This window comes from Nomascus leucogenys, chromosome 12 (assembly GCF_006542625.1).
Source record: "Nomascus leucogenys isolate Asia chromosome 12, Asia_NLE_v1, whole genome shotgun sequence".
Lineage (NCBI taxonomy): Eukaryota > Metazoa > Chordata > Mammalia > Primates > Hylobatidae > Nomascus > Nomascus leucogenys.
In genome coordinates, this window is record NC_044392.1 from 6,914,993 (window position 1) to 6,942,774 (window position 27,782).

General features: G+C 45.1%; 2 protein-coding genes across 6 annotated transcripts in view; both read right to left on the bottom strand.

Annotated features, from left to right (window-relative positions):
- Nucleotides 1-21,360, bottom strand: part of MTF1 (metal regulatory transcription factor 1) — a 49,218-nt gene extending 27,858 nt beyond the window's left edge. Inside the window, exons 1-4 of the mRNA XM_030823469.1 lie at nt 21,260-21,360; nt 18,994-19,452; nt 1,318-1,556; nt 33-164 (exon numbers count right to left, since the gene is read on the bottom strand). Coding sequence (XP_030679329.1) covers nt 33-164; nt 1,318-1,556; nt 18,994-19,401 — 779 coding nt within the window. The 5' untranslated portion in view covers nt 19,402-19,452; nt 21,260-21,360. The remainder of the gene's footprint in view (nt 1-32; nt 165-1,317; nt 1,557-18,993; nt 19,453-21,259) is intronic.
- Nucleotides 21,361-22,468: 1,108 nt separating this feature from the next.
- Nucleotides 22,469-27,782, bottom strand: part of INPP5B (inositol polyphosphate-5-phosphatase B) — a 91,663-nt gene continuing 86,349 nt past the window's right edge. For 4 of the 5 annotated variants that reach the window (XM_030823472.1, XM_030823474.1, XM_030823476.1 and 1 more), the window contains 2 exons: nt 26,398-26,509; nt 22,469-24,190 (listed from right to left, as the gene is read on the bottom strand). In XM_030823472.1, the coding sequence (XP_030679332.1) occupies nt 24,075-24,190; nt 26,398-26,509 (228 nt within the window). In that variant the 3' untranslated portion in view covers nt 22,469-24,074. The remainder of the gene's footprint in view (nt 24,191-26,397; nt 26,510-27,782) is intronic. The other variant, XM_030823475.1, reaches the window with a different exon arrangement.

The window sequence follows — 27,782 nt, forward strand, 5'->3', positions numbered from 1 at the left end:
GTCAGTGACAAATAGAAAACAGTAAGACCTACCGAAATGGCTTTTCCCCTGTATGGGTTCGAATGTGCTTCCTCAGATCACTGAGTGTGGTGAAGTATTTGCTGCAGCCTTCAGATTCACAGTTAAACGTTTTCCCTGTGTGAAGCCTCTGATGTGCTTTCAGCCTGCAAAATATTCCAGAGAAATTCCCTTTGTCATAAATTTTTTCTTTTTTTTTCCCTGAGACAGAGTTTCGCTCTTGTCACCCAGGCTGGAGTGCAATGGCACAGTCTTGGCTCACTGCAACCTCCTCCTCCTGGGTTCAAGCGATTCTCTTGCCTCAGCCTCCCAAGTAGCTGGGATTATGGGAGCCCACAACCATGCCTGGCTAATTTTTGTATTTTTAGTATGACGGAGTTTCAGCAGGTTGGCCAGGCTGGTCTCGAACTCCTGACCTCAGGTGATCCGTCTGCCTCGGCCTCCCAAAGTGCTGGGATAACAGGCATGAGCCACTGCGCCTGGCCTCCCTTTGTCATAAAGTTCTACAGAGCCTCCCCATGCCAGCTTAATGTGCTTCAGGATCAAGTGCATAAGAATTCTATACCCATAACATATTAGTATCCAACATATTTTGCTCCAAAAGAAATGCAAAGAATAGCATAGTGGTATGAGTGTGACTCTGGAGACAGACTTCCTGGGATTCAAATCCTGACCCCACACCCTGCTTGGATGGGGAAACTTGAGCTAGTTATAGAACCCCTCTGTGCTTCCATTTACTTATCAGCTGTTGTGGGGACTAGCACTTAGAATCATGCCTAGCACACAGTGAGTACTTTTTAAGTGTTAGCTATCGTTATTTCTATTACTTTATACTCAATACTGAAGACTATTAAGTCTCCTGATACAAACGTGAAAAAGAGAATTGGCTACTGAATAGGCCACTCCCCATTTCTCAAGATAGAAAAGTCCTTCAGGCTGAGGTAGGACAGAAGCCTTAGTACAAAGATCCTGAGCCAAGGGGAGATAGTACTCTATGCCAAGCACTGAAATGCCCAGGCCAGAATGCTGCTCCATGAGATGCAAATCTAAACACAAATGCACTGTCGCTTCTAACCAGCCCAAGATATGTCCGTCTGTAAGTAATAAGTTTCTCTAATGCATTTTTTAAATTTTTTCTTTCATTTTCGGAGATCTGGCAGAAATGAATTTTACATAGTTGAACAAAGCTGCGCTCTTTTAAAGCCCTGAAAGTGAATAACTCTCCTTTGCAAGGAGAAAGAGCTCTGCAGTCACAAGGTCAAGGTCAGAGGCTGGCAGAGCACTGGAGACGAGACTGACCTGTACAGTGTGTTGAATGCCTTCTCGCAGCCCTGCACATCACACTCAAATGGCTTCTCCTTCGTGTGCACTCGCACGTGGATCCTGAGGCTGTAAGAGGTAAGGAAGGCTTTGCCACAGCCCTCCTGATTACAGACAAAGGTGTACTCTCCTCGGTGAGTCTTCTGGTGGGTTCGCAGGTTGCCTGCTGTGCTGTAGGTGCGGGGACAGCCCTCAAAGGTACATTGGTACCGCTTCACCTGGCAGACAGAAGACACCTCATCAACAGGACAAAAGAGCTGCCCAGGGCTTAACTCCCCCACCCAGAGCTCAGCTCCCAAGAGATGTTGTGGACAATACAACTGGGTTTTCATCTAAAACACAGAAAACAGCCTCTAGCAGCAAAGTGAAAAAACCTTATTGCTGATCAAATCATACCTGGACAACACATAATGATTTATGGGGAAGAAATAAGTCTATATGTAGATGAATATTCTAAATGAATATAAGAATGTTTTCAGACTCTATATACATGTATCCACTAAAAGTACACTATACTGTTACGGCTACCTGTATTCAAATAAGATCTTAACTTTGTTTTAAGGCTTGACTAAACACCCTGACTTCCAGAACTACAACTTGATTAGAATTGACCAATATTAAATTGAGTTTAAAACACCTGGAAATTTACATACTTAATCATCAAACATATTTCCCTAGATTGTTTCCACTGCATATTTTCAAGCCTACAAAATGACAACATATTGCAAATTTCTTGGAAGATGTGGTGATGTGATAATTCTCAAACTGCCAGCCTCTTGTTTCCTTTCACTATCAAACTTCTTGAAAGGTGAGTCAATTCTTCACCTCATGGTAGAAGGCTAAGAAAAAAAAAAAAAGCTGCTTCTCCGACAAATATCAAATGGCAGATGACTCTAGTGCAGTGGAGGGCCTGGAATGGGAGGGCCAGCAGCTTCCTCAGAGACTTTGTTTGGCAGGGATATTGGGGCCAGGGTCATGGCTGTGGTTGGCCTGGAGCCAGGGCTGAGGCCATGGAGCTCTCAGAGGCAAGGCTGAAAACGAGGAGTGGATGCCCATCACCAAGCTGGGCTGCCTGGTCCAGGACATGAAGATCAAGTCCCTGGAGAAGGTCTAGCTCTTCTCCCTGCCCATTAAGGAGTCTGAGATCATTGACTTTTTGCTGGGGTCACCTCTCGAGGATGAGGTTTTGAAGACTACACCTCTGCAAAAGCAGACCCGCGCTGGCCAGCACACCAGGTTCAAGGCCATCGGGGACTACAGTGGCCACATCGGTCTGGATGTTCAGTGCTCCAAGGAGGTTGCCAATGCCATCCAAGGGGCCATGATCCTGGTCAAGCTCTCCACTGTTCCTGTTTGGAGAGGCCACTAGGGGAACAAGATCAGCAAGCCCCACGCCATCCCCTGCAAGGTGACAGGCTGCTGTGGCTCCGTGCTGGTGCGCCTTATCCCTCCCCCACCCCACCCAAGGCAATGGCATCATCTTGGCCCGTGCCCAGGAAACGGCTGCTGACGGCTGGTATTGACAACTGCTACACCTCTGCCAGGGGCTGCACTGCTACCCTGGACAACTTCACCAAAGCCACCCTTTAGGCCATCTCTAAGACCTATAGCTACCTGACCCCTGATCTCTGCAAAAAGACTGTATTCACCAAGTCTCCCTGTCAGGAATTCACTGACCACCTCATCAAGACCCACACCACAGTCTCTGTGCAGAGGACCCAGGCTCCAACTGTGGCTATAACACAGGAATTTTACACAAGAAAAATAAAGTGAATCGAGCCTGTTTAAAAAAAAAAAAAAGAAGAAGGAGGAGGCAGGGTGTGGTGACTCATGCTTATAATCCCATCACTTTGGGAGGCCAAGGCAGGAGGATCACATGAGGCCAGGAGTTTGAGACAACCCGGGCAACACAGCAAGACCCTGTCTCTACCAACAACAAACAAAACCACAAAATCAGCTGAGCATGGTGACACGTGCCTATAGTTCCAGCTATTTGGGAAGCTGAGGTAAAATTGCTTGAGCCCAGAAGTTCAAGGTTACAGTGAGCTATGATTGCTACTGCATTCCAGCTTGGTAGACAGAACCAGACCTGGCCTCAAAAAAGAAAAAAAAAAGGGGGAAGAAAAACTAGATAAACAGTAATAGAAATAAAAATATTAATAAAGAAAATACCAGCCTGGGCAACATGGCAAAACCTCATCTCTACAAAAAACACAAGTTAGCCAGGCGTGGTGGCACATGCCTATAGTCCCGGCACTTAGGAGGCTGAGGTGGGAAGATCAGTTGAGCCTGGAAGGCTGAGGCTGCAGTGAGCTGTGATCACACCACTGGACTCCAGCCTAGATGACAGAAATAATAATAATAATAATAACATTTTGGGCTGGATGATTTAGAAAAGAAAGAAAAAAAGAAAAAGAATTTTTAAAAATTTAAAAAATGGCAGTTGACACCACTTCCATCAATGCCCATGTATTTCTTAACCAGTTGGCAAGATGGCTTCACTGTATGAAATTATTCTCTTAACTTCCCGGTAGTTAAACTCTTTCGTCCTTCCCTATTTTCCTTGACTATTCGCAAACATATCTCATTGATGATGCCCTCAGTGTCTGAAAACTTATCCTTCACAACACAGTAATGCCTTGGGGCACTCTTTTACTCCTTCTCTGAGATACTTCTTTCCCTTAACCTCTAAGTGTAGGTGTAGGGATTCCAAATTTTGTCTCTCATCTCCCAAAGATTCCTCGTATCTATACTGATGTGGTAGAAGAAGCACTAGACTTGGCAGCAGAAGACTGAATTCTGGCACTTCTGTTCAACATAATTTTTTTTTGAGACAGAGAAACCAAGAACAATGATGTCACCGGAGCTAAAGGAAAAAGGGTCTCAAGGAAACACGATCAACATGTTAAATGTCAGAGAAAACAAGGAAGATAAAGACTGGGGAAGTGACTGGATCCAGCAGCTAGGAATTCACTAATGACTTAGCAAGACTAGTTTCAGCAGACTACTGGGGTCAGGGTCCAGATGCAGGTGACTAAATGAAAGGTGAAGTGGAGGTAGAGGCTAGAGATGAAGTATGGCAGCAGAAGTGAACTCCTGAGTTGATAAAGTTTTTTTGTTTTTGTTTTTAAGAGACAGGGTCTTTGTTGCCCAGGCTAGAGTGCAGTGGTGTATTCACAGCTCACTGTAACTTCAAACTCTTGGGCTCAAGTGACCCTCCCTCCTCATCCTCCATAGTAGCTGGGACTACAGGCACATGCCACCACACCCAGCTGATTTTTAAATGTTTTGCTATGTTGCCCAGGTTTGTCTGCAACTCCCGGCCCCAAGCAGTCCTCCTGCCTCGGCATCCCAAAGCAATGGGACTATAGGCTTAAGCCACCACACCTGGCCTCGTTTTTTTTTTTAAAGTAAGTCAGTTCTTGAACATATTTGGAGGCAGAAAAGTCCTGGAAGAAGGAGAAGTTGAGGATTTAAGGAGAAAAATAAAGAAGAAAAAGATTCAAAAGCCCAGGAGGAGGGGAAAGCCTCAGGTAGGAGAGGGACATTCAGTTTCAGAGAAGAGATTTGAGATAAGGATGAGTGTGACTCAAGGATGGACAAAGTTTTCTGTAAAGGGCTAAACAAAAAATAGTTTAGGCTTTGTGGGCCTTATGGTCTGTGTCACTCGTCACCTCTGCATGTTAAAGTAGCAACAGACAATACGTAAATGAACCAGCAAGGCTCTGTTTCAAAAACGTTATTTATGGACACTAAAATTTGAATTTCATATATCATGATATACTCTTATGATTTAAAAAAATCATCTAAAAATGTAAAAATCATTCTTAGGCTCAAGGGCTGTGCAAAAACAAGTAACTGGATGGATTTGGCCTGTGGGCCACAGTATGCTAACCTCTGAAACCTGTGGGGGTAGGGTTGTAGGGAGGGCCCCTACGCCTCCTGTCTCCCCTCCCACCCCTCCCGCATCCGTCCAACCCCCATCTGATCTTGCACAAGTCTTTAGGGTCCTTAGTCAAGTGCTCTCACCTGTTCATTGTGTTCTCTTTCCACTGCTACACAGGAGAAGCTCCATAAATATTTGTTAAACTGAATTCCTTACTGAACCACTAATCCAGGCATTCTTCTCATGTCTCAGGACCTAGTTTTGCAGTCATTTGTTGCCAGATTAAGTCTAAAACAGTTTTCCACACATTCCATCTCTCTGCTCAAATGATAAAGTTCCAATTCCTTAGCCTAACATTCAAAGATCTTTCCAGGGCTGCTTCTGTCTTCTATCACATTACTCGGTAAGCAGCCAAACAGAAGACTCTGTCTGGCCTATAAGCAACAGTACACTCTTACCCATTTGCAAGACTGAATTCCTACTTCCCTGACTTTGTTCTCTCCTTCTTCTCTACTGGAAATGCCTAGTTCCTTTCTTCTCCGCTTTTCTGAGTCCTTCTCTTCCTTTAACGCAAGCCTCAGGAACTACAAGCTCCTTCACCATCATTCCATGTCTACATGACAGTGCCCTTCTCTAAATGCCAGTAATACTTACTATACCACTCATTTGACACTTAGTTTATACTGTTAATTATTGTCTCATGCATATATTGTGACTTCCCATCAAGACTAAAAACCTCTTTGGTGCTGCCAGATAGAGAATTGAAAATGATCACTCACCACTAAGGAGAACTGGGACTGTGGATGCTGGGATAAAGGAGTCTGCATGTCTCAATCATAAAGCTTACAACAATGCTGAATGATAAGAGCAGAATTTCACTCTTAAGATGCTACAGCTGTTGTTAACTTTATAAGTAACTGCAATAAATAATTAACTACCCCCTCCTGTCTCCCTGCCCTGCCAAACTCTACTCCCATCCATGTTTTTTCATTTGCACAATTCGAGCCTCCACTAAATGACCCTTCCTCTAGGAACTCTTCCTGATTGACCCTTACTTCTATCCCAAACTAGAACAGGTATCCTAATGATAGGTTTTCAGGGCTTCCTGTAAAGCACATGATAAAATTAAGATGCAATAATTACATGATTAAACCATTTACATCTTTATGTTTCATGGCTAGGCACAACAGTATCTGAAAAACAACAGGCACTAAATAAATATTTGTCCAATTAAATGAGTGAATAGCTACTTCCCGGCTGGACTGTAAGCTGCATGAGAGCAGGGACCACGTTTATCCTGTTCACTGACCCAACTTCCGGGACTAGCCTTGTGGAGAAGTGGCACTTGATTTATATTTTTTGAATGAATGAACAAATGAACAAAACCAGTGGGACTGAAAAGGTAGTGACAAGACTACAAGTGGCATGTGACAAAGGAATAGTTTCAAGGAGAATGGTCAAGTAGGTCAAATGTAACAGAGACGATTGATAAAACACCTCTTGGACTTAGCTGACTCACAAAGTCATAATTGCCTCAGCACAACCAGCTTCACTGGAATGGTAGGAACAGAAGTGAGAATGTGAGACAATGAATATCAACTACACTTTCCAGAAACTTGGCTGAGGAGAGAAAGGTGGGGGGGGGCCGGGGGGGAATGGATAGCAAGTTAGAAAAGGACACAGATTGGGGAAAGTATTTGTTTGATTTTTATTGATTGATTGATTGATTGAATAGATGGAGTTTCTCTCTGTCACCTAGGCTGAATGCAGTGGCATGATCTCAGCTCACTACAGCCTCAACCTCCTGGGCTCAAGCAGTCTATTTCAACCTCTTGAGTAGCTGGGACTATAGGTATGTAGCACCATGCCTGGCTAATTTTTGTATTTTTTGTAGAGATGAGGTCTCACTATGTTAGGCCAGGCTGGTTGGGAACTCCTGGCCTCAAATAAATTTCTCACCTCAGCCTCCCAACGTGTTGGAATTACAGGTATGAGCCACCACACCTGGCCTGAAAATATTTGTATTTAAAAGTGGGGGAGACAGTTGACTGTCAAAGCAAATGCATGCTCCCCCCATAAAATGCTGAATAAATGAGTAATCTCTTGCCTCATTTGGAGGGAGAAGTCACTATTCTGTGTCTTTCAGAATCATTTTAAAATAGCACAAAATTTCACAAAAAGGAAAAACTAAACCTCCTCAAACTGGATCAGAGCAGGAAGTTGCAAAAACGTGTAGGTTTTCATGGTTACATACAGGAGGTATTGCAACATTTGGAATATTTCAATACAACTAAGGTTTATCATTCATACATCCTAAAAATTATGTTCCAGAAATTATACTGTCCTGGGTGCTAGGAATACAAAAAAAAAATTGTCCCTACTCTCAAAGAGCTCAAAGTCAAAAGGAGAATCAGACAAGAACAATATGGTTTGAGAAGTTTTACTGATAACAGATATTCAGCATACTATGGGAATATATCAAAGAAACATCTAAATTAGACTTCAATGACCTTAGAAAGGCTTCTTGAAGGTGGTAATCCCCAACCTGAATTTAAAGACATGAACAGCTGAGTGATGGAGTGAGACCCCATTTAAAAAAAAAAAAAAAAAAAAGGAACGAGAGTATCTGTAATATGAACTTAATGTCACTAAAAAAAAAAAAAAAGTGTTCCTCCAAAAGCGCTTCAGGCTCTAAGCATAACTTTAATCTTCCTGAGTGGCCTCAAACAGCTGTCGATTACCCTGTGAGGGAACATGGAGGGAGCACAGGTTAGGTGCACTGAGGATAGCATCTCATGCTAGTAACGGGCACAAAGTAGGAGCTTTCAGAGAACTGATGCTGATTTACAAAGCATTCTGAGCGGTTCTAGAATACAGAAATATTTAACAAAGATGACTGCCTTGTTAAGGTAACAGAATCAGAGAAGAAAGATGAATGGGACAAGCAAAAGTGAGAAAATTAAACACTGTGACCCCAGAAGGCAAAAATTTAAAAAAATTAGAGAAAGAAAAAAGTCAACACCTGTGGAAAGAAAAAGAAAAAAGAAAAAAGTCTGGGTTTTTCCTAGAGGAAAAGAAAGTGAAAGTGAGAAGCAGATTTTACACACATTTACAGCCCCCTATTCCACAAGAGAGTTCCTGCTTCTGGGCACCTAGCACATGAACATTCTCATAAATAAATGACCGGCCTGGCTGTTACGGCTGTAGAAACTGCCTTTTCCTCCCCATCACTAGGGACTTCCCTTCCCTCTCCGGGTCCGACTCCGTTCCCCACACCGGCACTGGTATCATTTCTTCTCCATAATGGACAACCAAAAAGCTCAGAAATATAAGAACCCTGAAGACCTCATTTCGACAGGCCTCCCATTCCCCACCATGAGCTGACTTCATCCAGCTGTTCCCCACACCTCAAACTTTTACCCTTACAGAACAAGTGCTGCTGTCCCTTCATTTCTTAGCCCTTTTCACAGCCAACAGGTCTCAATACCTGATTCTTGTATCTTTGCAAAAATGGTGTGTGATGGTAGAAAGCATAGGCTTTGGTATCCAGAAAGTCCTCAGTTCAAATCTCGGTTCTACCAGTTGCTAGTTGTGTGTTTCTAAGCGTCAGTTTGTCATCTGTAAAATGGGGGCTAATAGTATCTATGTTATAGGATTGCTATGAAAATTAAATACAAAACTATATTAAAGCCCATAACATAGTGATTGGTACATAGCAGGTATTCAACAGCCAGCCATCTTCCTCTCTCCACCACCATTGCCGGCATAATAGAAGTCCTCATTCTTTGAGAGCCCTTAGCTCTGCCTGGTGCCCCAAATGCCCACCATGGAAATAATTTTCAGTGGCCTGATACTAAGTCAAAGGAAGCCAAGTATAAGAGAGAGGAGTGGCAAGAGCTGGTATCCACAGAACGCCTGCAGGGGACTACAAACAGGTTCTCATTTTAAAACACTGTTGTATGGGCCAGTGAGGTGGCTCATGCCTGTAAGTGCCCACCTAGCACTTTGGGAGGCTGAGGTGGGAGGATCACTTGAGCCCAGAAGTTCGAGACCAGCATGGGCAACATAGCAAGACCTCGACTCTCCAAAAAAATAAGAAATTAGCCAGGTGTGGTGGCTGAGGTGGGAGGATCGCTTGAGCTGGTGAGGTCAAGGCTGCAGTGAGCTATAATCACTCCACTACACTCAGCTTGGGTGACAAAGTGAGACCCTGTCTCAAAAAAATTAAATGAATAAAAACAGTTACAAATGGTGGTTTATGTTCCGTGGCAGTATTAATACAACAGTTCAGCTAATTAGGGGTTACCAAGATTTCTATGGGCTATCCTGGAACCTAATCACAATTTATATGTAAGCTTGTCTCAAGGAGAAAACACCTCCCAAAGAGTGCCTAACAAAGAACATTTTAAGCTCTTGTTAAACTGGACATTACCTCTTTACCTCCTTCAAGAACCATGGGGGCCTATGAGGAAAAGAAAGCAAATGAACATCCAGCGAACAATCATGATGCACCAGACACTATGCTAAATGTTTTATACATATTACATATGAATAAATCTCATTTAATCTTCACAAAATGCAATGGGATATTTTTATTTCAATTTTATGAAAAAGGAAACAGAGCAGCTTGCCCAAGGCCACACAGCTAGTACATAACAGAACAAAGCTGGAACCTAGGTTGAAACTATCCCTTTGCACATCACAGAAGAAACGAGTAAGCCTGATTTAAATAAGAGGGGAAAAAAATAAAATTCAGGTTCTTTTGCCAATGTCATATAATAGCAAAATGTTGGCAGTACTTAACATGTACAACCTATGTAAAATGTAAATCGAGACCTATAATTCCTATAGCACCAAGTTTGAAACCCAATTATACACAAAACCTGTCTAGTCCCTTTTCCAGGCCAGTGGACCTGAGTGATGGAAATGCTGATTACTAAGGAGAGGTACATAATACACATGCAGACATACTGATAAAATGGCTTCATATGGGGGTAAATGGAAAATGCTTCTTGCTCTGGATTCCTACAGAGCCTCACACTTACAAGCCATCAGAGTTCAGAAGGGAACCTGCAAAGAAATGTAATCACAGGATGCAAAGACTAAAAAGTGGGTAGTTCCCCTCTAGGAGAGTCAACAACATCTTCGTTTGTCTAAGTGGATCATTCCACTGCCTGTGGAATTTATAATGAGGCATGAGATTGGAACTAGGTCCCAAAGTAAAGGACATATATTGCAGAAAGGCTCCAAAACACTGGAGTCAGATTTTTCCTGTTATTCTTATACTTAAAATCTGTCACACTAAAAGAAATAACTCTCCTCTTGGAATGCCACTGGCCATGCAATTAGTTCATGATGTGTCTAGAAACAATATACCAAGCAGCCTAAAAACATTGCTGTAGGCCAGGCGCAGCGGCTCACACCTGTAATCCCAGCACTGTGGGAGGCCAAGGCGGGTGGATCACCTGAGGTCAGGAGTTCAAGACCAGCCTGACCAAGAAGGTGAAACCCCATCTCTACTAAAAATACAAAATTTAGCCAGGCCTAGTGGCACATGCCTGTAATCCTGGCTACTTGGGAGGCTGAGACAGGAGAATCTCTTGAACCCTGGAGGCGGAGGTTGCAGTGAGCCAAGATTGTGCCACTGTACTCCAGCCTGGGCAACAGAACAAGACTTCATCTCAAAAAAAAAAAAAAAAAAAAATTGCTGTAACTGTGCTTGTTGGTAGAAAATGATACCTTTCCTAATCAATGTGCTGGAATACTTTGGTGCATCAGGTAGAATAAATTTGGCATATGATTCCTAGGGTTTTTTCACACTCCTTGGCCAACTACTCTATAGAAAACTGACAAGGTCAGTTAGCCATGGAGGATACATCACGTCACCAATGTAGTTCAGACAAAGGTAGATGAACAGGTAACTAGACCATCCTGGCAGGTTCTCTGGAAGGGCACAGATTCAAGAATGGACTGCACAAACCAACTAAAGAAAACACAGTTGCCAGGTGTGGTAGCTCATGCCTTTAATCCAGAGGCTAAGGAGGGAGAATTGGTTGAGGCCAGAAGTTCCAGGTTACAGTGAGCTATGATCATGGCCTGGACAAACATAGCAAGACCCAGTGTCTTAAAAAAAAAAAAAAAAAAAAAAACGTAAACAAACAAACAAACAACAAGACACAGCTGCTTAGAGACTTGGAGTAGAAAGGCCTTAAAGGGCCAGACACGGTGGCTCACACCGGTAATCACAACACTTTGGGAGGCCAAGGTGGAAGGATTGCGTGAGCCCAGGAGTTTGGAACCAGCCCATAGTGAGACCCCTCTCTACCAAAACAACAACCAAAAAGTAGCCGGCACAGTAGCACATGCCTGTGGTCCCAGCTACTGTGGAGGCTGAGGTGGCAGGACGGCTTGAGCCTGGGAGGTTAAGGCTGCAGTGAGCCATGATCGTCCCACTGTACTCCAGCCTGGCTACAGAATGGAACCCTGTCTCAACCAAAAAAAAAAAAAAAGCTTTTGTTGGCCGGGCGCGGTGGCTCACGCCTGTAATCCCAGCACTCTGGGAGGCCGAGGCGGGCGGATCACGAGGTCAGGAGATTGAGACCACGGTGAAACCCCGTCTCTACTAAAAATACAAAAAAATTAGCCGGGCGTGGTGGCGGGCGCCTATAGTCCCAGCTACTCGGAGAGGCTGAGGCAGGAGAATGGCGTGAACCCGGGAGGCGGAGCTTGCAGTGAGCCGAGATCGCGCCACTGCACTCCAGCCTGGGCGACAGAGCGAGACTCCGTCTCAAAAAAAAAAAAAAAGCTTTTGTTTTTAGGCAGAATGAAAATATTTTGATTAGAAACTTTGCAAGCTGGCCAAGTGCCATGGCTCATTCCTATAATCCCAGCACTTTGGGAGGTCGAGGCAGGAGGATTGCTTGAGCCCAGGACTTTGAGGTTACAGTGAGCTACGATCCCACCACTGTAATCACTCCAACCTGTGTGACAGAGTGAGACCCTGTCTCAAGAAAGAAAGGAAAGAAGACAGACAGAAAGGGAAAAGAAGGAAGGAAGGAAAGGAGGGAGGAAGGGAATGACAGAGAGAAAGAGAGAAAAAAGGAAGAGAGAGAGAAAGAAAGAGAGAGAGAGAGATCTCAAAGCTACCAAATCAGTAGGGAGACAGTAATGAAATAACCAGTATGAGAATAAGATACGTGAAATCTGAGTCAGAATGGCCAGCGGCCTTGTGGTAGGAAAAGACTATCTGTGGCAAGGTTCTGGTTGGTTTATTTTTTTCACAAGACAAGCATGAAGAAAAGAAAATGAAGTAATAGGTAAGCCAACTCCACACTATATGAAACAATGAAAAAACCAGGAGTAAACAGGAAATTCAGGCTAAAATGTGACTCAGAAAATAAGCTGCTTGGGAAGCCAAGAAGACCAACTAGCTATCAAATGATTTGATTTCTCAAGAGTAACACCTGTGCATGGAGGGAAAAGAAAAAAACAAAAACCAAGCTGAAAAAAACGAAAGGAAAAGGAGTAAGGAAGAGCTAAAGGATCATGAAGTCTGTTATCGAGTAGTCATAAACATCAGCCTCTTCAGGCCAAATAAGTGGATTTTAATGCCAAAATAAAATCACTGCCAGAACAAAAGCTAAGCTAAGACAGTGCTTCAGGAAGGCAAGCCTCCTGAATGTCTAGTCATTAAGCAAGATTTTCAAAGACTAAAGCTACTGCTACTTCTCCTTCAATCTCCACCCAACCCCAAACCTACTGATTTCAAGAATATAGCATCTTCCACAAAGGTCTCATGGATAGCATGGAAAAATGTGGGTGGGAGGAAAGTGGAGCGATCTAAATCCCCAGCAAACTCAACAAAGTGCTCATAATATCCTTGACCCTGTGCTATTCAATATGATTATCAATGACCTGAAGACATGAATGGCAAACCAGACTTGCAAATAGAATAAACCAATTTGAATAGTACAAAGTGGAAAAGTGACAGCTTTGCACTGATTGCTTAATCATTCCCTCTGTACCATCTCCTCCTCTTCTGCCTAGATCAGCATTTCCCAAAATGTGTTCCACAAAACACTGATCCCTGGAAATTAGATCTGAAAAATGGTTTCTCAAGTTTAAAGCATTTGAAAAATTCTGTGTTTTCTTCCTTCTTAGTTGTTGGCACATCAAAGGCTCTGAGAAGTCCTAATCAACAAATTTCTGTCTTGGTTTAACTTAATGTTTCCCGAACATTCGCTCATGAAACACTTTCACACAGTAATCATTAATGGAGGATGGCCTAAAGTTTAGGTCCTAAACCATGTCCAAATTACCTATGCTAAACAAAAATGATTCAATCCCCTTGAGTTAGCTACTACTGCCTCATCACTCTTCTTCCTCTAACTACCAAACTTATTTAAAAAAAAAAAAAGCCAACTTGACATTTCCTGCCTCCTGTTTCCTCATCACTCACTACTTCTTCATCACTCAAAACCTGGCTTCAGCCCCAGTGCTCTGCTGCAAGTCTTCTCATGATATGTGAACAACTGCACAACCAGCAGAACTAATGGCTTCTTTGGGGCTCCTCGGTCCCTCTGCAGGGTCACACAGGAATATTCTCATTTGTTGACACTCTCTTCCTTCAGCTTCCACAACACTGCAGTCGACCCATCTCTTTAACTACTGTGATCTTCTTGGGTTCCTCTTTCTCTTTCCAACCCTTAAATTCTCAGGCCAACTCTTACTTCTCCCTTAAGTAAACTACCCACAGTTTGAAGGCCCCTTTCTACTACTATTCTAACTCCAAACCATTTCTCTGACCTCAGATACACGTTTCCAATGAGCTTTCTATTTGTTCATGTTACTTTTCTCCAAGGACTATACGTTCAATACACTCCTACCAAACTCATTAATTACCCCACCAAAACTTTTTCCTTTTCCCGTCTTTCTTGATTCCTATGAATGGGATCACCATTTGGAGGGTGGGGGAAGCAGAGTTAGCCACTTTCTCCTCAGCATGCACACAGCACTTCGAATATACCTCTGTTAAAATATCTACCGCAATGGACCCTTAACTGCTTAACTCTTCACCTAGATTTGAAGCTCCATCAAAAAGCTGTGCTAAGACACAGCAGAAACTCAACAGATTTGGGAAAATGGATGAATCCTTTCAATCAACATGATTCAAAACCTTTTTTTTTGAAACAGATTCTCACTTTGTTGCCCAGGCTGGAATACAGTGGCACAATCATGGCTCACCGCACCCTCTGCCCTCTGGGTTCAAGTGATTCTCCTGCCTCAGCCTCCCAAGTAGCTGGGACTACAGGCATGCACCACCACAACCGGTTAGTTTTTGTATTTTTAGTAGAGACAGGGTTTCACCATGTTGGCCAGGCTGGTCTAGAGCTCCAGACCTCAACTGATCCACCTGCCTTGGCCTCTGAAAGTGCTGGGATTACAGGCATGAGCCACTGTGCCTGGCCTATTCAAAACCTTTGAATCATGCCCAACTCATGGCTCATTCATCAAACTCCAATAACATGTATGAAGTTCTCTCGTACTTCTACAAAAGCCCTTGATTCTTCCCACGAACAAAGCCACTATCCTTTTTCAGATTTAAATGAAACCCCAAACATAAACTACAACTGTCTCCCAACCAGGCAAGAAGTCTCCAGTTTTCCTCTGCCTCCAAGCTACCTCTGTTGCCAGATCAATCTTTCTGAAATGCTACTCTAACCACATTCTCTATCTAACCACTCTAGCCTTGGCTTTGACGCCTCCAATGGTTTCCCACCATTTCTAGAAGAGTACAGTTCAAAACCCATAGAAGGTTATCACTGCCTTCCATGTTTGGATTTTTGCTATCTTTCCATCCTTATCTTCTTCTACTCCTATGTTCTAGTCTAAGAGTCAGCACACTATAGCCAGTGAACCAAATCCACCCCACTGCCTGTTTTTGTAAAGTCTTACCAGAACTTGGCCATGTTCATTCTTTATGTATTGTCTATGGCTGCTTTTGTGCTACAATGGAAGAATGGAGTAGTTCCAACAGAGACCTTATAGCCTGCAAAGCCCAAAAAGTGTGCTGACTCTGTTGTAACAGGACAACTGGCTATTCCCTGAAAATGGCCTGTTTCCCACCTGCATTCCTTGTTTCATGCTGTTCCTCTCTCTTGGAAAAACCTTCTCCTGCTTTTTTCCTAAATTGTGCGTATTCTTTAAGACCAGCTCAAATGCCACCTTTTTCACAAAGACTTCCCTGATCCCAGAATTAAGAGTGAGCTTCCCAGTGCTCACAGTGCAATATTTGTACCTCTCCTTCACATTTACCACATTGTGTTTGCTGCTATGATTATTGGTGTAAACAATTTCTGCTTCTATGCTATAAATCGACTACCACAATCATCTGCAACATCCACAGAGCCATAACAGCATTTTGCTTTATAAATGTTTGTTGAGTTGAAATGAACCCCCCTACAAGCTCAAATATTGGACTGAAACCAACAAGATAAAATTTCACAGGGAGATATTTTTATTTTTTATTTTTTGAGACGGGGTTTTGCTCTTGTTGCCCAGGCTGGAGTGCAGTGCACCATCTTGGCTCATTGCAACCTCCACCTCCCGGGTTCAAGCAATTCCCCTGCCTCAGTCTCTGGAGTAGCTGGGATTACAGGCGTCTGCCACCACACCCGGCTAATTTTTTGTATTTTTAATACAGACAGAGTTTCATTGTGTTGGCCAGGCTGGTCTTGAACTCCTGACCCCAAGTGATCCACCAGCCTTGGCCTCCCAAAGTGTTGGGATTACAGGCGTGAGCCACCATGTCCAGCCGGGAGATATTTTTAATAAGGCTTACATGCAGGTCTCCATTTTCATTTTTGTAAGATCTGACAGCTGCATACATGAGAATAATCCAGAGCAGGGTTTCTCAATCCCAGCACTATCGCTATTTTGGGCCAGTTCTTTGTTGTAAGGGGCTGTCCTGTGCACTGTAAAACATTTAACAATGTCTTTAACCTCTACCCACTAGATTCCAGTATCGCCTCCACAGTATGACAACACAAAATGTTTCTAGACATTGCCAAACATCTCCTGAGGGCAAAGCTGCCCACAGTTAAGAAGCACTACTCTAGAAATTTCCAACTACAAGCTAACAGTAAGATGTTGCTGATAAAATACAGACTATATAGTAATTGTAGTACAGTGTCCAGATTAAGAGATAAGAGCCATACCGTATTCAGTGCTAGTTGACTCACACAGGACAGTGCTCAACTGCAGATTTTAAAAGGACTTTGGGGCCGGGCGCGGTGGCTCACGCCTGTAATCCCAGCACTTTGGGAGGCCAAGGCAGGCAGATCACCTAAGGTCAGGAGTTCGAGATCAGCCTGACCAACATGGAGAAACCCTGTCTCTACTAAAAATACAAGATTAGCTGGGTGTGGTAGCGCATGCCTGTAATCCCAGCTACTTGGGAGGCTGAGACAGCAGAATCGCTTGAACCTGGGAGGCGGAGGTTACAGTGAGCCAAGATCGCACCACTGCACTCCAGCTTGGGCAACAACAGCGAAACTCCGTCTCAAAAAAAGAAGAAAAAAAGGCCTTTGGAAAACTGGAATTCATATAATCAAAGGTGACTAGGCTGATGAGAGACTGGGGAAAATGTCACAGAGGGACATTTAAGTAAATGGAGGTGGTTAGCCTATACAAGAGGAAGAAAAATCCATGATCTTCAAATATCTGATGGACTGTCCTGTGGGAGGAAGTTTACTCAGGAAGGCAGATCTAAAACCAGTGGGCAGCACCTGCAGAAAGGCAGGTTTTGGTTCTATACAAGTAAAAGCTTTCTAACAATCAGAGCTGGCTAACAAATGTATTGGGTTGAGGTATGAAACACTGTGCTCTTGTTGTTCTGCATGTCTTCAAGCAGAAACAAGATTAACTGATGTCAGAGATGCCATAGGGAGATTTCTGCATAGGGTAGGAGGTGGGACAAGATGGTCTCTCTAAGGCTAGCAAAGGAAAAGTGATATGCCATCAATAAGCCATATGCAATTTCAAGACCTCAACCACAGCAAAAAAGATATTCCTTGCTAAATCATTCACCCTATTTCTGTTTGGTAACATCTTAGTCCTTGGTACTGTAACTACTAGTGACTTATTTTTTTCTAATTGACCTGTAATAGTTCCTGGATGGGCCGGGCATGGTGGTTCATGCCTGTAATCCCAGCACTTTGGAAGGCCGAGGCAGGTGGATCACCTGAGGTCAAGAGTTCGAGACCAGCCTGGCTAACATGGTGAAACCTCATTTCTACTAAAAATTCAAAAAATTAGCTGGGCATGGTGGCACGTGCCTCTAATTCCAGCTACTCAGGAGGCTGAGGCGGGAGAATTGCTAGAACCCAGGAGGCAGAGGTTGCAGTGAGCCAAGATCGCACCACTGCACTCCAGCTTGGGCAACAAGAGTGAAACTCTATCTCAAAAAAAAAAAAAAATAGTTCCTAGATAATGTATATCACTACCTTTAAACCAGAATTTTTATTCTGCTAATAATCACCACTAATATAATTTGTAAAATGCTTTACGGTTTTCAAAGCATCCTGACATGCATTAGCTTACTCACATTAGCTAAACATGAAAATGAAAACTTATTTTAGATAACCTGCTCTCATTTACTGTCTCTTGCCTGAATTTCCTTTTTCTTTCTTTCTTTCTTTTTTTTTTCTTTTTGAGACTGAGTCTCTCTCCGTCATCCAGGATGGAGTGCAGTGGCGCGATCTTGGCTCACTGCAACCTCCCAGATTCAAGTAATTCCCCTGCCTCAGCTTCCCAAATGGCTGGGATTACAGGCACCTGCCACCATGCCTGGCTAATTTTTCTATTTTTAGTACAGATGGAGTTTCACCATGTTGGCCAGGGTGCTCTTGACCTCAGGTGATCCACCTGCCTCGGCCTCCCAAAGTGCTGGGATTACAGAAAGTGTTGGGATTACAGGCGTGAGCCACTGTGCCCAGCCTGAATTTCTTTCTTTCTTTTTTTTTTTTTTTTTTTTTTTAGATGGAGTTTCACTCTATCGCCCAGGCTGGAATACAGTGGCATGATCTCGGCTCACTGCAACCTCTGCCTCCAGGGTCCAAGTGATTCTCCTGCCTCAGCCTCCTGAGTAGCTGGGATTACAGCCATGCACCACCACGCCTGGCTAATTTTTGTATTTTTAGCAGAGACGGGGTTTCACCACGTTGGCCAGGCTGCTCTCGAATTCCTCACCTCAAATGATCCACCCGCCTCAGCCTCCCAAAGTGCTAGGATTACAGGCGTGTGCCACTGTGAAATAAAAGTTCATTAAACATTCACTAAGATAATAAAACATACTCCAGCAGATACTCATCTCCAAAACAAATCATTTAAACACAACCAGGAGATAAGCCAAATATAGTTATTTCTTTATCAAATAAGCCAACTCTAGTTATTTCCCTGTAGATAAGCTAAATAGTTATTTTAGCACCAGAAACATGGGCCTACTTAAGTGAAATTTCTGTTTGATTTATGATTTGGGAAAGGAAATTCGATAAATTACAATTTCATATTCCCAAATTTCAATGTGGCTATACAAATCAAAAGTTCCAGAAGCAATCACAACAAAACCTGAAGCATATGTTGTTGATAAGCAAAACTACTTAAGTCCTAACCCCACGCATTCCTTTACTCCCCAGCTAAAATTTGCACCAAGAATTTTTTAAGGACTTGCCCCAAAACCAAACTAGGCCCTCACTGACTGCTTTACTTACTTCTTTACGTTTTGTTTCCGGACATTCCGACTGCAGAGTGAGGGTTGCACCTTCAATATTTCTTGGCATGGGTGTGGAACCAGGGTTTATTGTCAAATGAATCTGATCTGGTGAGATAATGTGCTGCACATAACCCTGGGACATTGCTTCATGATCTATCAGGTGAAAGCCCTCTTCACCCCCTACTAGAAAAGGCAAGTGTTCTCCACACTGTCCGTCGTCATCTTCATCCTCCAAAGTGCCAGGGTCCTGCTCAATAAGAACAGTGGTCCTATCATAAACAGTTCCAGATGAGGAAGGCACCAGTCCGTTTTTATCCACAAACCTGAGCATTTTATCATCGGGGGTCAGCTCATCTTCCTCTGCCTCAAAGTAGATGATGTTGTTGTCTGGACTGTGTTCCCCCATGGTTCAGTTGTGCTCAGCCCAATTGTGAGAAATGAAAACGTAATGACTTGTCTGCAACAGAACAAAGCCAGAGTTAGAGTCATACCATAAGACCCACGGATCTCCTCAGCAACCACAAGGCTCATTTTCCCTCTCAAAGAGCAAGCCAAAGCAAATGAAAAACCATCTTTGGGAATAATTTTTTTTATTTTAACTTTAAAACCATCAAGTCATTTTTAAAGAAAAGCAATGCTGGCTGGGCGTGGTGGCTCACGCCTGTAATCCCAGCACTCTGGGAGGCTGAGATGGGAGGATCGCTTGAGGCCAGGAGTTTGAGATCAGCCTGGTCAACACAGTGAGACCCCCACCTCTAATAAAAAAAAAAAAAAAGAAAAAGAAAGAAAGAAAAGCAATGCTTTTGAAAAACTGAGTAAGTTCATAAGACCTTCTGAATACGCCTGCCAAACAATTTGAAACTTGGTCAAAATATTTAAAGGGGACAAAAGAGCAAACAGAACAGTAGCTGCTTAAAGGCTGAGTTGCTACAAATCTTAAGGGAAACTCCACTCAAATATTCTCCAAATCAGACCACGAGGCAGTAAATGGTTTCATGCAGTTTATGGTAGAAGGAACAAGGCTTTGGAGGCAGAGTCATGTACCTACAAATCCTGTCTTTGCCTTTTACTACATGGGTAACTTTTCCGTGCCTCATTTTTCTTATGTGCAAGGTGGGAAGAGTAATTCCTGTTCTCTCAAAGTTTTTATAAGAAATAAAAGAACATATGTAAAGCACAATGTTTGGTAAATAGTAGAGGAACAAGTGTGAATTCCTTCCCCCCTAACTAGAACAGATGTTTCAACCTTCTGGGTGGAAGGGCTAATCCTCAACCAGGCACAAACAACGAAGATCACTGTATCTATTTATGTTCTAAAACAATATGGTGTCAACAAGAAGTTACGGTTCTGTAGCGGGCTCTCGTCCCTGAATCACTTGAGTCTTATTGTTTCTACAGCCCCTAGCATAGTACACTGATACTATGATAAGAGTTCAGGAAATGTCAGCTAAATGAATGAAAGACATGGCTACATACTCTCTCGTGAAGATACACTATCTTGGGAAGATACATTCTCTTGAGAAAAATACCACATTTGAAGCTTTCATGTTCTGGAATAGCGATTCTTCCTTCATCTGCAAACACAGGCTCTACAAATGTGGGTTTGGCAGGCAGAGCAGAGAATTTTAAAATAATCAGCACATCCCTTTTAGTTTTCAGTCTAGCTTTGCACTTTATCTTTCTCTTCGGCTCTGGGTTAGAAAGTGAGCCTTTACTTAGTGGGATGGCTAGACAGTTACCAGAGACAGGCCAAAGGATTGGATCCGAGAGGTACCGGCCCGACCCCTAGCTCTGGCTTACGCAACCCCACAGATGGACATTTCGCTGCATCTGAGAAGAGAGAGAAGAGCACCGAGGGCCCCAGTGGGCTGCCCCGGCACCCTCGGCGGCAACGCGGAGACCAACTGTCCGGAACAAACAAGACCAGGAGGTTTGAGGGTAGCCAACGAGGAGTGCGAACAGAGCCCCCTTGAGAGGAGGCTGGGAAAAGGAACCTGTCTGGGATAGCCCCCAGCACAGGGCTACACAGAAAAATCCGAAGACAAGCTGGGGGTCTCCAAGCACGGAGGAGAGGGGCAGGGTCCGGGTCTCCATGGAAACAGGGAAGGGGGGCTGGATACCCATCCCCATGGAAACGGAGAAGGGGTGGGGTCCCTATGGTGACCAGACTGAGGTCTCTATTGGGAAATGCTTCAGGAGGGAGCCTAAGTCCCGCGCCTCCCGGTAAGTCCCAAGCCCAGGCCGAGTGTAGTTTCGCCTTTTACCTCCGCGGCTCCCGGCAACGGCGGCAGCAGCAGCTTCTCCCCTCCCCAGCGGCACCATGATTGCCCCCACCTTCCCCTAACGTCACTTCCGCTTCCTCTTTCCGGAGGAAGGAGGGGACAGTGGATCCGCCCCTCCCTGGTGCCTCTGGTTGGCTCAGGTTGTCAGGGGGCTGAGCTGCAGCCTCCAATTGGCGAGCGGGAGGGGCGGGGCGGGGCACCGATTGGGAAGGCGCCCAGGAGGTGAGTTCATCCGCGTGGGGAAGCGCCTGGAGTGGCCACGCGCGGCCCGCGGGGTGTCGCCCTCGCGGCCCCGGAGTCAAGGAGAAGGGAACGAATCCCCAAGGAAGAATCCGAAATGTCCTCAACCAGGTTTGCGCTGACCGCCCTCGCCCTGGCAGCCACAGCCGCAGCGGGATGGACCACAGTTTGGCAGTCAGAACCCTGGCTCCAACCCGCCAGGGAACCTGGACTGCCGCGACGTTCCCGGGTTTCTCATGCCGGGGCCCCGGCCTTCCCTTCAGCACCCATCAAAGTTAACACAGGCAGGAGGCCCAGAAAGGAAGACAAGACCCCAAAGGCAGAACTAAGAACATTCTAAGCCCAGCTGGAGAGGACGCCGCCGCCTCTTCCCCTTCTCACGCGCTTGCCTAGGACCCCCAGCTCCCTTCTCACGCGCTTGCCTAGGACGCCCAGCTTCCTTCTCACACTCTTGCCCAGGCTGGCGGTCCCAACTTTCTTCCCCCGCAAGAGGACGCGGCTACGGCGGGACTCATGCCCGGGCCAGTTAGCGCCACCTACCGGCCACTCCCTTCCTTTCACCGTTCACATTGTCCTGCTGGCGCGTGTCTTAAACCCATTTTACAATGCCCAAAATTAGTGGGCATTCGTACCCAGGAAGCGATTCTGCGTGTGCCTTCGGTCCTTTCCAAATGTCTGGAGGATCTAGCTGTTAGATCCTCCCAGCTGCCACTGCCTGTTTTAACCATAAGCTGCTTCTCTCGAATATTCCGAGTGGGACAACTCCAAAGACTAGACCGGGGTCAAGGGGTTCAGGCCAGTGCCATAACCATTTCTTGCTGGAAGTATGTGAATAGTGACTGGTACCCACCAGGCTGCCAGGAATATGTCTCTTTGGCCCCAAGGCTTGAGCCACAAAGTCCAGCTGCAGCGAACTGCCATCTCTTAAGACATAAAAACATACACAACCGCCACTGTTAAAAATACATTTATCATTAAAATATATTACACATGGAGATGGGACGCATCATATACAGTTTGGAAGACTTGCTGGCCCAGAAAATCCCACTTGTTTCACCGAACACTCATTTTTTCAGTGATTTTACATTTTATTTTTAGAGACGGGGTCTCCCTCTCTCACCCGAGCTGGCGTACAGTGATGTGATCATAGGTCACTGCAGCCTCAAACTCCTGTGCTCAAGTGAGCCACCCGCGTCAGCCTCCCAAGTAACTGGGACCACAGGCATGCATCACCACGCCCAGCTAATTTTTTAAAAATGTTTTTGTAGAGAGGGGGTCTCCCTGTGTTCCCCAGCCTGGTCCCAAGCTCCTGGTCTCAAGTGATCCTCCCACCTCAGTCGAGATTACAGGCGTGAGCCACTGTGCTTGATCATTTTAATTTTTTAAATGCCTGTATTGCCCTCAGAGGCTGAGCAACCAGCCTCAGAGTTACCGAGCCATTATCTGGGCAGGAACCGGGGTAGAGTTTGCGTATGCATATACACATCCCCAGACCGAGCACTGAAAGCATCTGAGGTGGCTGTAGCCTGTTTTATCCAGCAGCTTCTGCCTGCATTCTTGCCATCCAACTCATTGGCCTTTCAGGACTTTCCATCAAATATCTGATCATGGGGATCTCAGCCCAGACTGACTATGCCCTGGAGGTAGGGTGAGTGAGTACAACAAGTACAGTTATTTAAAAACATTTTAGGCCAGGCGTGGTGGTTCATGCCTGTAATCCCAGCACTTTGGGAGGCCGAGGCAGGTGGATCACCTGAGGCCAGGCATTCGAGACCAGCCTGGCCGACATGGTGAAACCCTGTCTCTACTAAAAATACAAAAAATTAGCCAGGCATGGTGGCGGATGCCTATAATCCCAGCTACTCAAGAGGCTGAGGCAGGAGAATTGCTTGAACCAGGGAGGCAGAGGTTGCAGTGAGCCAAGCCCACGCCAATGCACTCCAGCCTGGGCAACAAGAGTGAAACTCCGTCTCAAAAAAAAAAAAAAAAAAAAAAAGGCCGTGCGTGGTGGCTCAACACCCGTAATCCTAGCACTTGGGGAGGCCGAGGCAGGCGGATTGCCTGAGTTCAGGAGTTTTCGAACAGCCTGGGCAACAAGGTGAAACCCCGTCTCTACTAAAATGCAAAAAGTAGCTGGGTGTGGCAGTGTGTGCCTGTAGTCCCAGCTACTCGGGAGGCTGAGGCAGGATAATTGCTTGCACCCGGGAGGCAGAGGTTGCACTGAGCCGAGATCGTGCCACTGCACTCCACCCTGGGCGACAGAGCGAGACTCCGTCTCAAAATAAAAAAATAAAAAAATCAATCTGTGTTAAATAACTAAAGTTGAAAATTGAATGTCAGTTTTATTATGGTGGATTTTCTCCCTTGTCTTCACGACTCACAGCATTGAGTGTGCTAACCAATGGTGGGCTTAGGCGGGGTACTAGGCTCAGGAAATAGCTGCCATTCTTGCTATCAAGTGGCCTCACATTAATTGTCTTAAGGCATCTCTTGAGCTGAAACAGGTGGGGCTGGTAATTGGCAGCCTCAAGTAAAATAGGAGGAGAGATAGAGAGGTTCAGAGTGGGTTGCAGAGGAACTGGTGAATAAATTCTTGAGCCTTCTTCTTCTCTGTCGTATCAAGCTTTTGGTGACCAGCTGGGTTTCGAAGCAATAAGCTGCCAAATATGCTAGCTGCAAGAAAAAACACAGAAATGATTCAGCAAAAGAAGGTACTAAAGACACACATCACTTAACCACAGGGATATGTTCTGAGAAATGTGTCATTAGGTGATTTCATCATTGTGCAACCATCATAGAGTGTACTTAAACTTTCACAAACCTGTACTTACACAATTCTAGATGGTACAGTCTATTGCTCCTACGGTCCTGTACAGCATGTTACTATACTGAATACTACAGGCAATTGTAACACAGTGCTAAGTATTTGTGCATCCATATATCTAAACACAGGAAAGGCACATCAAAAATATGGTATTATGAGCCGGGTATGGTGGCTCACACCTATAATCCCAGCACTTTGGGAAGCCAAAGCAGGCAGATCACTAGAGGCCAGGAGTACAAGACCAGCTAGGCCAACATGGTAAAACCCCGTCTCTACTAAAAATAACAAAAATTAGCCTGTCCCTGCCAGTGGGCTTTCCAAGGGCAATGGTGCTGTGTCAGAGGTGGCTGAGGTTGGGGGGTTGTGGGGGAGGCGGCCCTGCTTGGTGTCCTGCCTCTCTGGTTCCTGCCTCCTCCCCCAATCACCCCCTGACCCTGGTGGGGGCTCGTCCCCAGGCTGCGATGAGGTTCCATGAGCGTGGTAGGGATGGTTGAGGCACGGGCATTGGAGGGTGTGGCCCAGTGGCCCCTGTCCAAGGGGTGGCTGTGGGGGCCGGGGTGACCATCTGGCTCCCAGCCCTCTCCCATCCTGCAGTGGGGAGGGTTGGCATGTTGGGCCAGTCACTGCCCTTTTAAAAAAAAAAAAAAAGGCAGGGCGTGGTGGCTCAGGCCTGTAATCCCAGCATTTTGGGAGGCCGAGGCGGGTGGAATCATGAGGTCAAGAGATTGAGACCATCCTGGCCAACACGGTGAAACCCTGTCTCTAATAAAAATACAAAAATTAGCTGGGCATGGTGGTGCGTGCCTGTAGTCCCAGCTACTCGGGAGGCTGAGGCAGGAGAATTGCTTGAACCTGGGAGGCGGAGGATGCAGTGAGCTGTGATCACGCCACTGCACTCCAGCCTGGCGACAGAGCAAGACTCCATCTCTAAAAAAATAAATTAAATTACATTAAATTAAAAAGCTGGGCATAGTGGCAAGCGCCTATAATCCCAGCTACTCAGGAGGCCGAGGCACAAGAATCACTTGAACCCAGGAGGCAGAGGTTGCAGTGAGCTGAGATCACACTACTGCACTCCAGCCTGGGTGACAGAGTGAGACTTTCTTAAGCACACACACGCACACACGCACACACAAACACACACACAAAAAAACACGGTATTATAATCTTATGGGCCCTCCATCGTATATGTGGTCCTTCGTTGACCAAGATGTTATATGGTACATGACTATACATTTTTTTTTTGTTTTTTTGAGATGGAGTCTCTGTCGCCCAGGCTGGAGTGCAGTGGTGCGGTCTCAGGTCACTGCAGCCTCCGCCTCCCAGTTTCTTTTTTTTTTTTTTTTTTTTTTTTTTTTTTGAGACGGAGTCTTGCTCTTTCGCCCAGGTTAGAGTGCAGTGGCGCGATCTCGGCTCACTGCAAGCTCCGCCTCCCGGGTTCACGCCATTCTCCTGCCTCAGCCTCCCTAGTAGCTGGGACTACAGGCGCCCGCCACTGCGCCCTGCTAATTTTTTCTATTTTTAGTAGAGACGGGGTTTCACCGTGTTAACCAGGATAGTCTCGATCTCCTGACCTCGTGATCCACCCGCCTCGGCCTCCCAAAGTGCTGGGATTACAGGCGTGAGCCACCGCGCCCGGCCTCCGCCTCCCAGTTTCAAGCGATTCTCCCAACTCAGCCTCCTGTTTAGCTGGGATTACAGGCATGCACCACCACACCCAGCTAATTTTTGTATTTTCAGTAGAGATGGGGTTTCACCATGTTGGCCAGGCTGGTCTTGAACTTCTGACCTCAGGTGATCCACCTGCCTCGGCCTCCCAAAGTGCTGGGATTACAGGTGTGAGCCACCGTGCCCAGCCCATGACTATACTTATTCTTGTGTTGTTAGGAGTGGGGAGGAGTGTCCAAACGCAAAACTTTCTGCTTTAAAAAACCTTTGCCCAGAGCTTGATATTTTAGTTCTACTGTAAGGGACCTGGGACCCTCCTCAACCTCATTTCTCATTACAAGTCTCTCAGTTTGCAGAAATGCTTTCCATAGACAATTTGGCTGCTTACCTAGAATATTCTCATCCAAATGATTTTTTGCTGAATTTTTCAGCAGTTCTTGCAAAAATGCCATCAAGTAGTGGAAGACATTTTTGTGGAATGTGGGGAGAGTAGAGATGACCTGAAAGAGGAAGAACTGGGATTTGTCTTTTGTTCACTGAATCATTTCTCAAGTGCCTACTATAGTCCAAGAACTGTATACACGATCCAAGTGCACGGGAAAGAGTGTGCACAGAAAACTAGTTGCTTACCACTTGGCACAAGTATCAAAAGAGAGGTACGGGTCAAATGCAACATGAATTTAGAAGTCAAACTTTTAACTACATGTTCCTATAAGACTGAAGGAAATATGACATTTTAGTTGGGACTTGAATGTAAGACAAAATTGGACTTACAGAGTTAAGAACTGGGGTTAGAGCAAAGAAAGTATAAAAAAGGGCAGGAGAAGGGTAATAGTGAGGTAAGTAGAGAGAACACTTTATGAGAAGTCAATTTTGGCAGGAGCATAACTAGAAGGGTTGATCAGGCCCTGATCAATGAGTACTCCAGCTATCTGCATATCAGAATCAGTTTGGAAGTTCGGATAGATTCCAAAAGTGATTACGGGCTCAGTGGTTCATGCCTGTAATCCCAGCACTTTGGGAGGCTGAAGAGGGTAGATCACCTGAGGTCAGTAGTTCGAGACCAACCTGGCCAACATGGTGAAACCCCATCTCTACTAAAAATACAAAACTTAGCCAGGCATGGTGGTGCACACCTGTAATCCCAGCTACTCAGGAGGCTGGGGCAGGAGAATCGCTTGAACCTGGGAGGCAGAGATTACAGTGAGCCAAGATCACGCCAATGCACTCCAGCCTGGGTGACACAGCAAGACTCCATCTCAAAAAAAAAAAAAAAAAAGTGATTGTGATTCAGTAGATTTGGGGTGTGACTTTAGGATATCTGTTACTGGCAAGTTTTCTAGATTATTCTGCCAAGGCTTGTTGTATGTGTGAACCACCAAGCTAGATCATAGAAAGTCTTCAATATTTAAGAAAATCAGTAATTGGCAATAGAGAGCCAAGTATGGTTTTTGACCAACAGTCACATGACAATAGCTTTAGAATACACAATCTGATGGCAGTGTGCAAAACAAATCAGCAGAAGGAGATCGTGAATGCAGGGCACTGAACCAAGCTAAGTACAATGAGAATGGAAGAGAGAAGATGGGTGATAGATCAACGAGACTGGGCACGTGGGAGGCAAGGAGAGGGTGGAGTCAGAAATGACTCAGGTTTCGGGGTTGACTCACTAGAATTAAGGGTGATGCCATTAAAAGAAACAAAGACATAAGAGAAAGAACAGGTTTGAGAAGGAAAGATAAGGTGTTCAGTTTCTGAGATGCTGCACTTGAG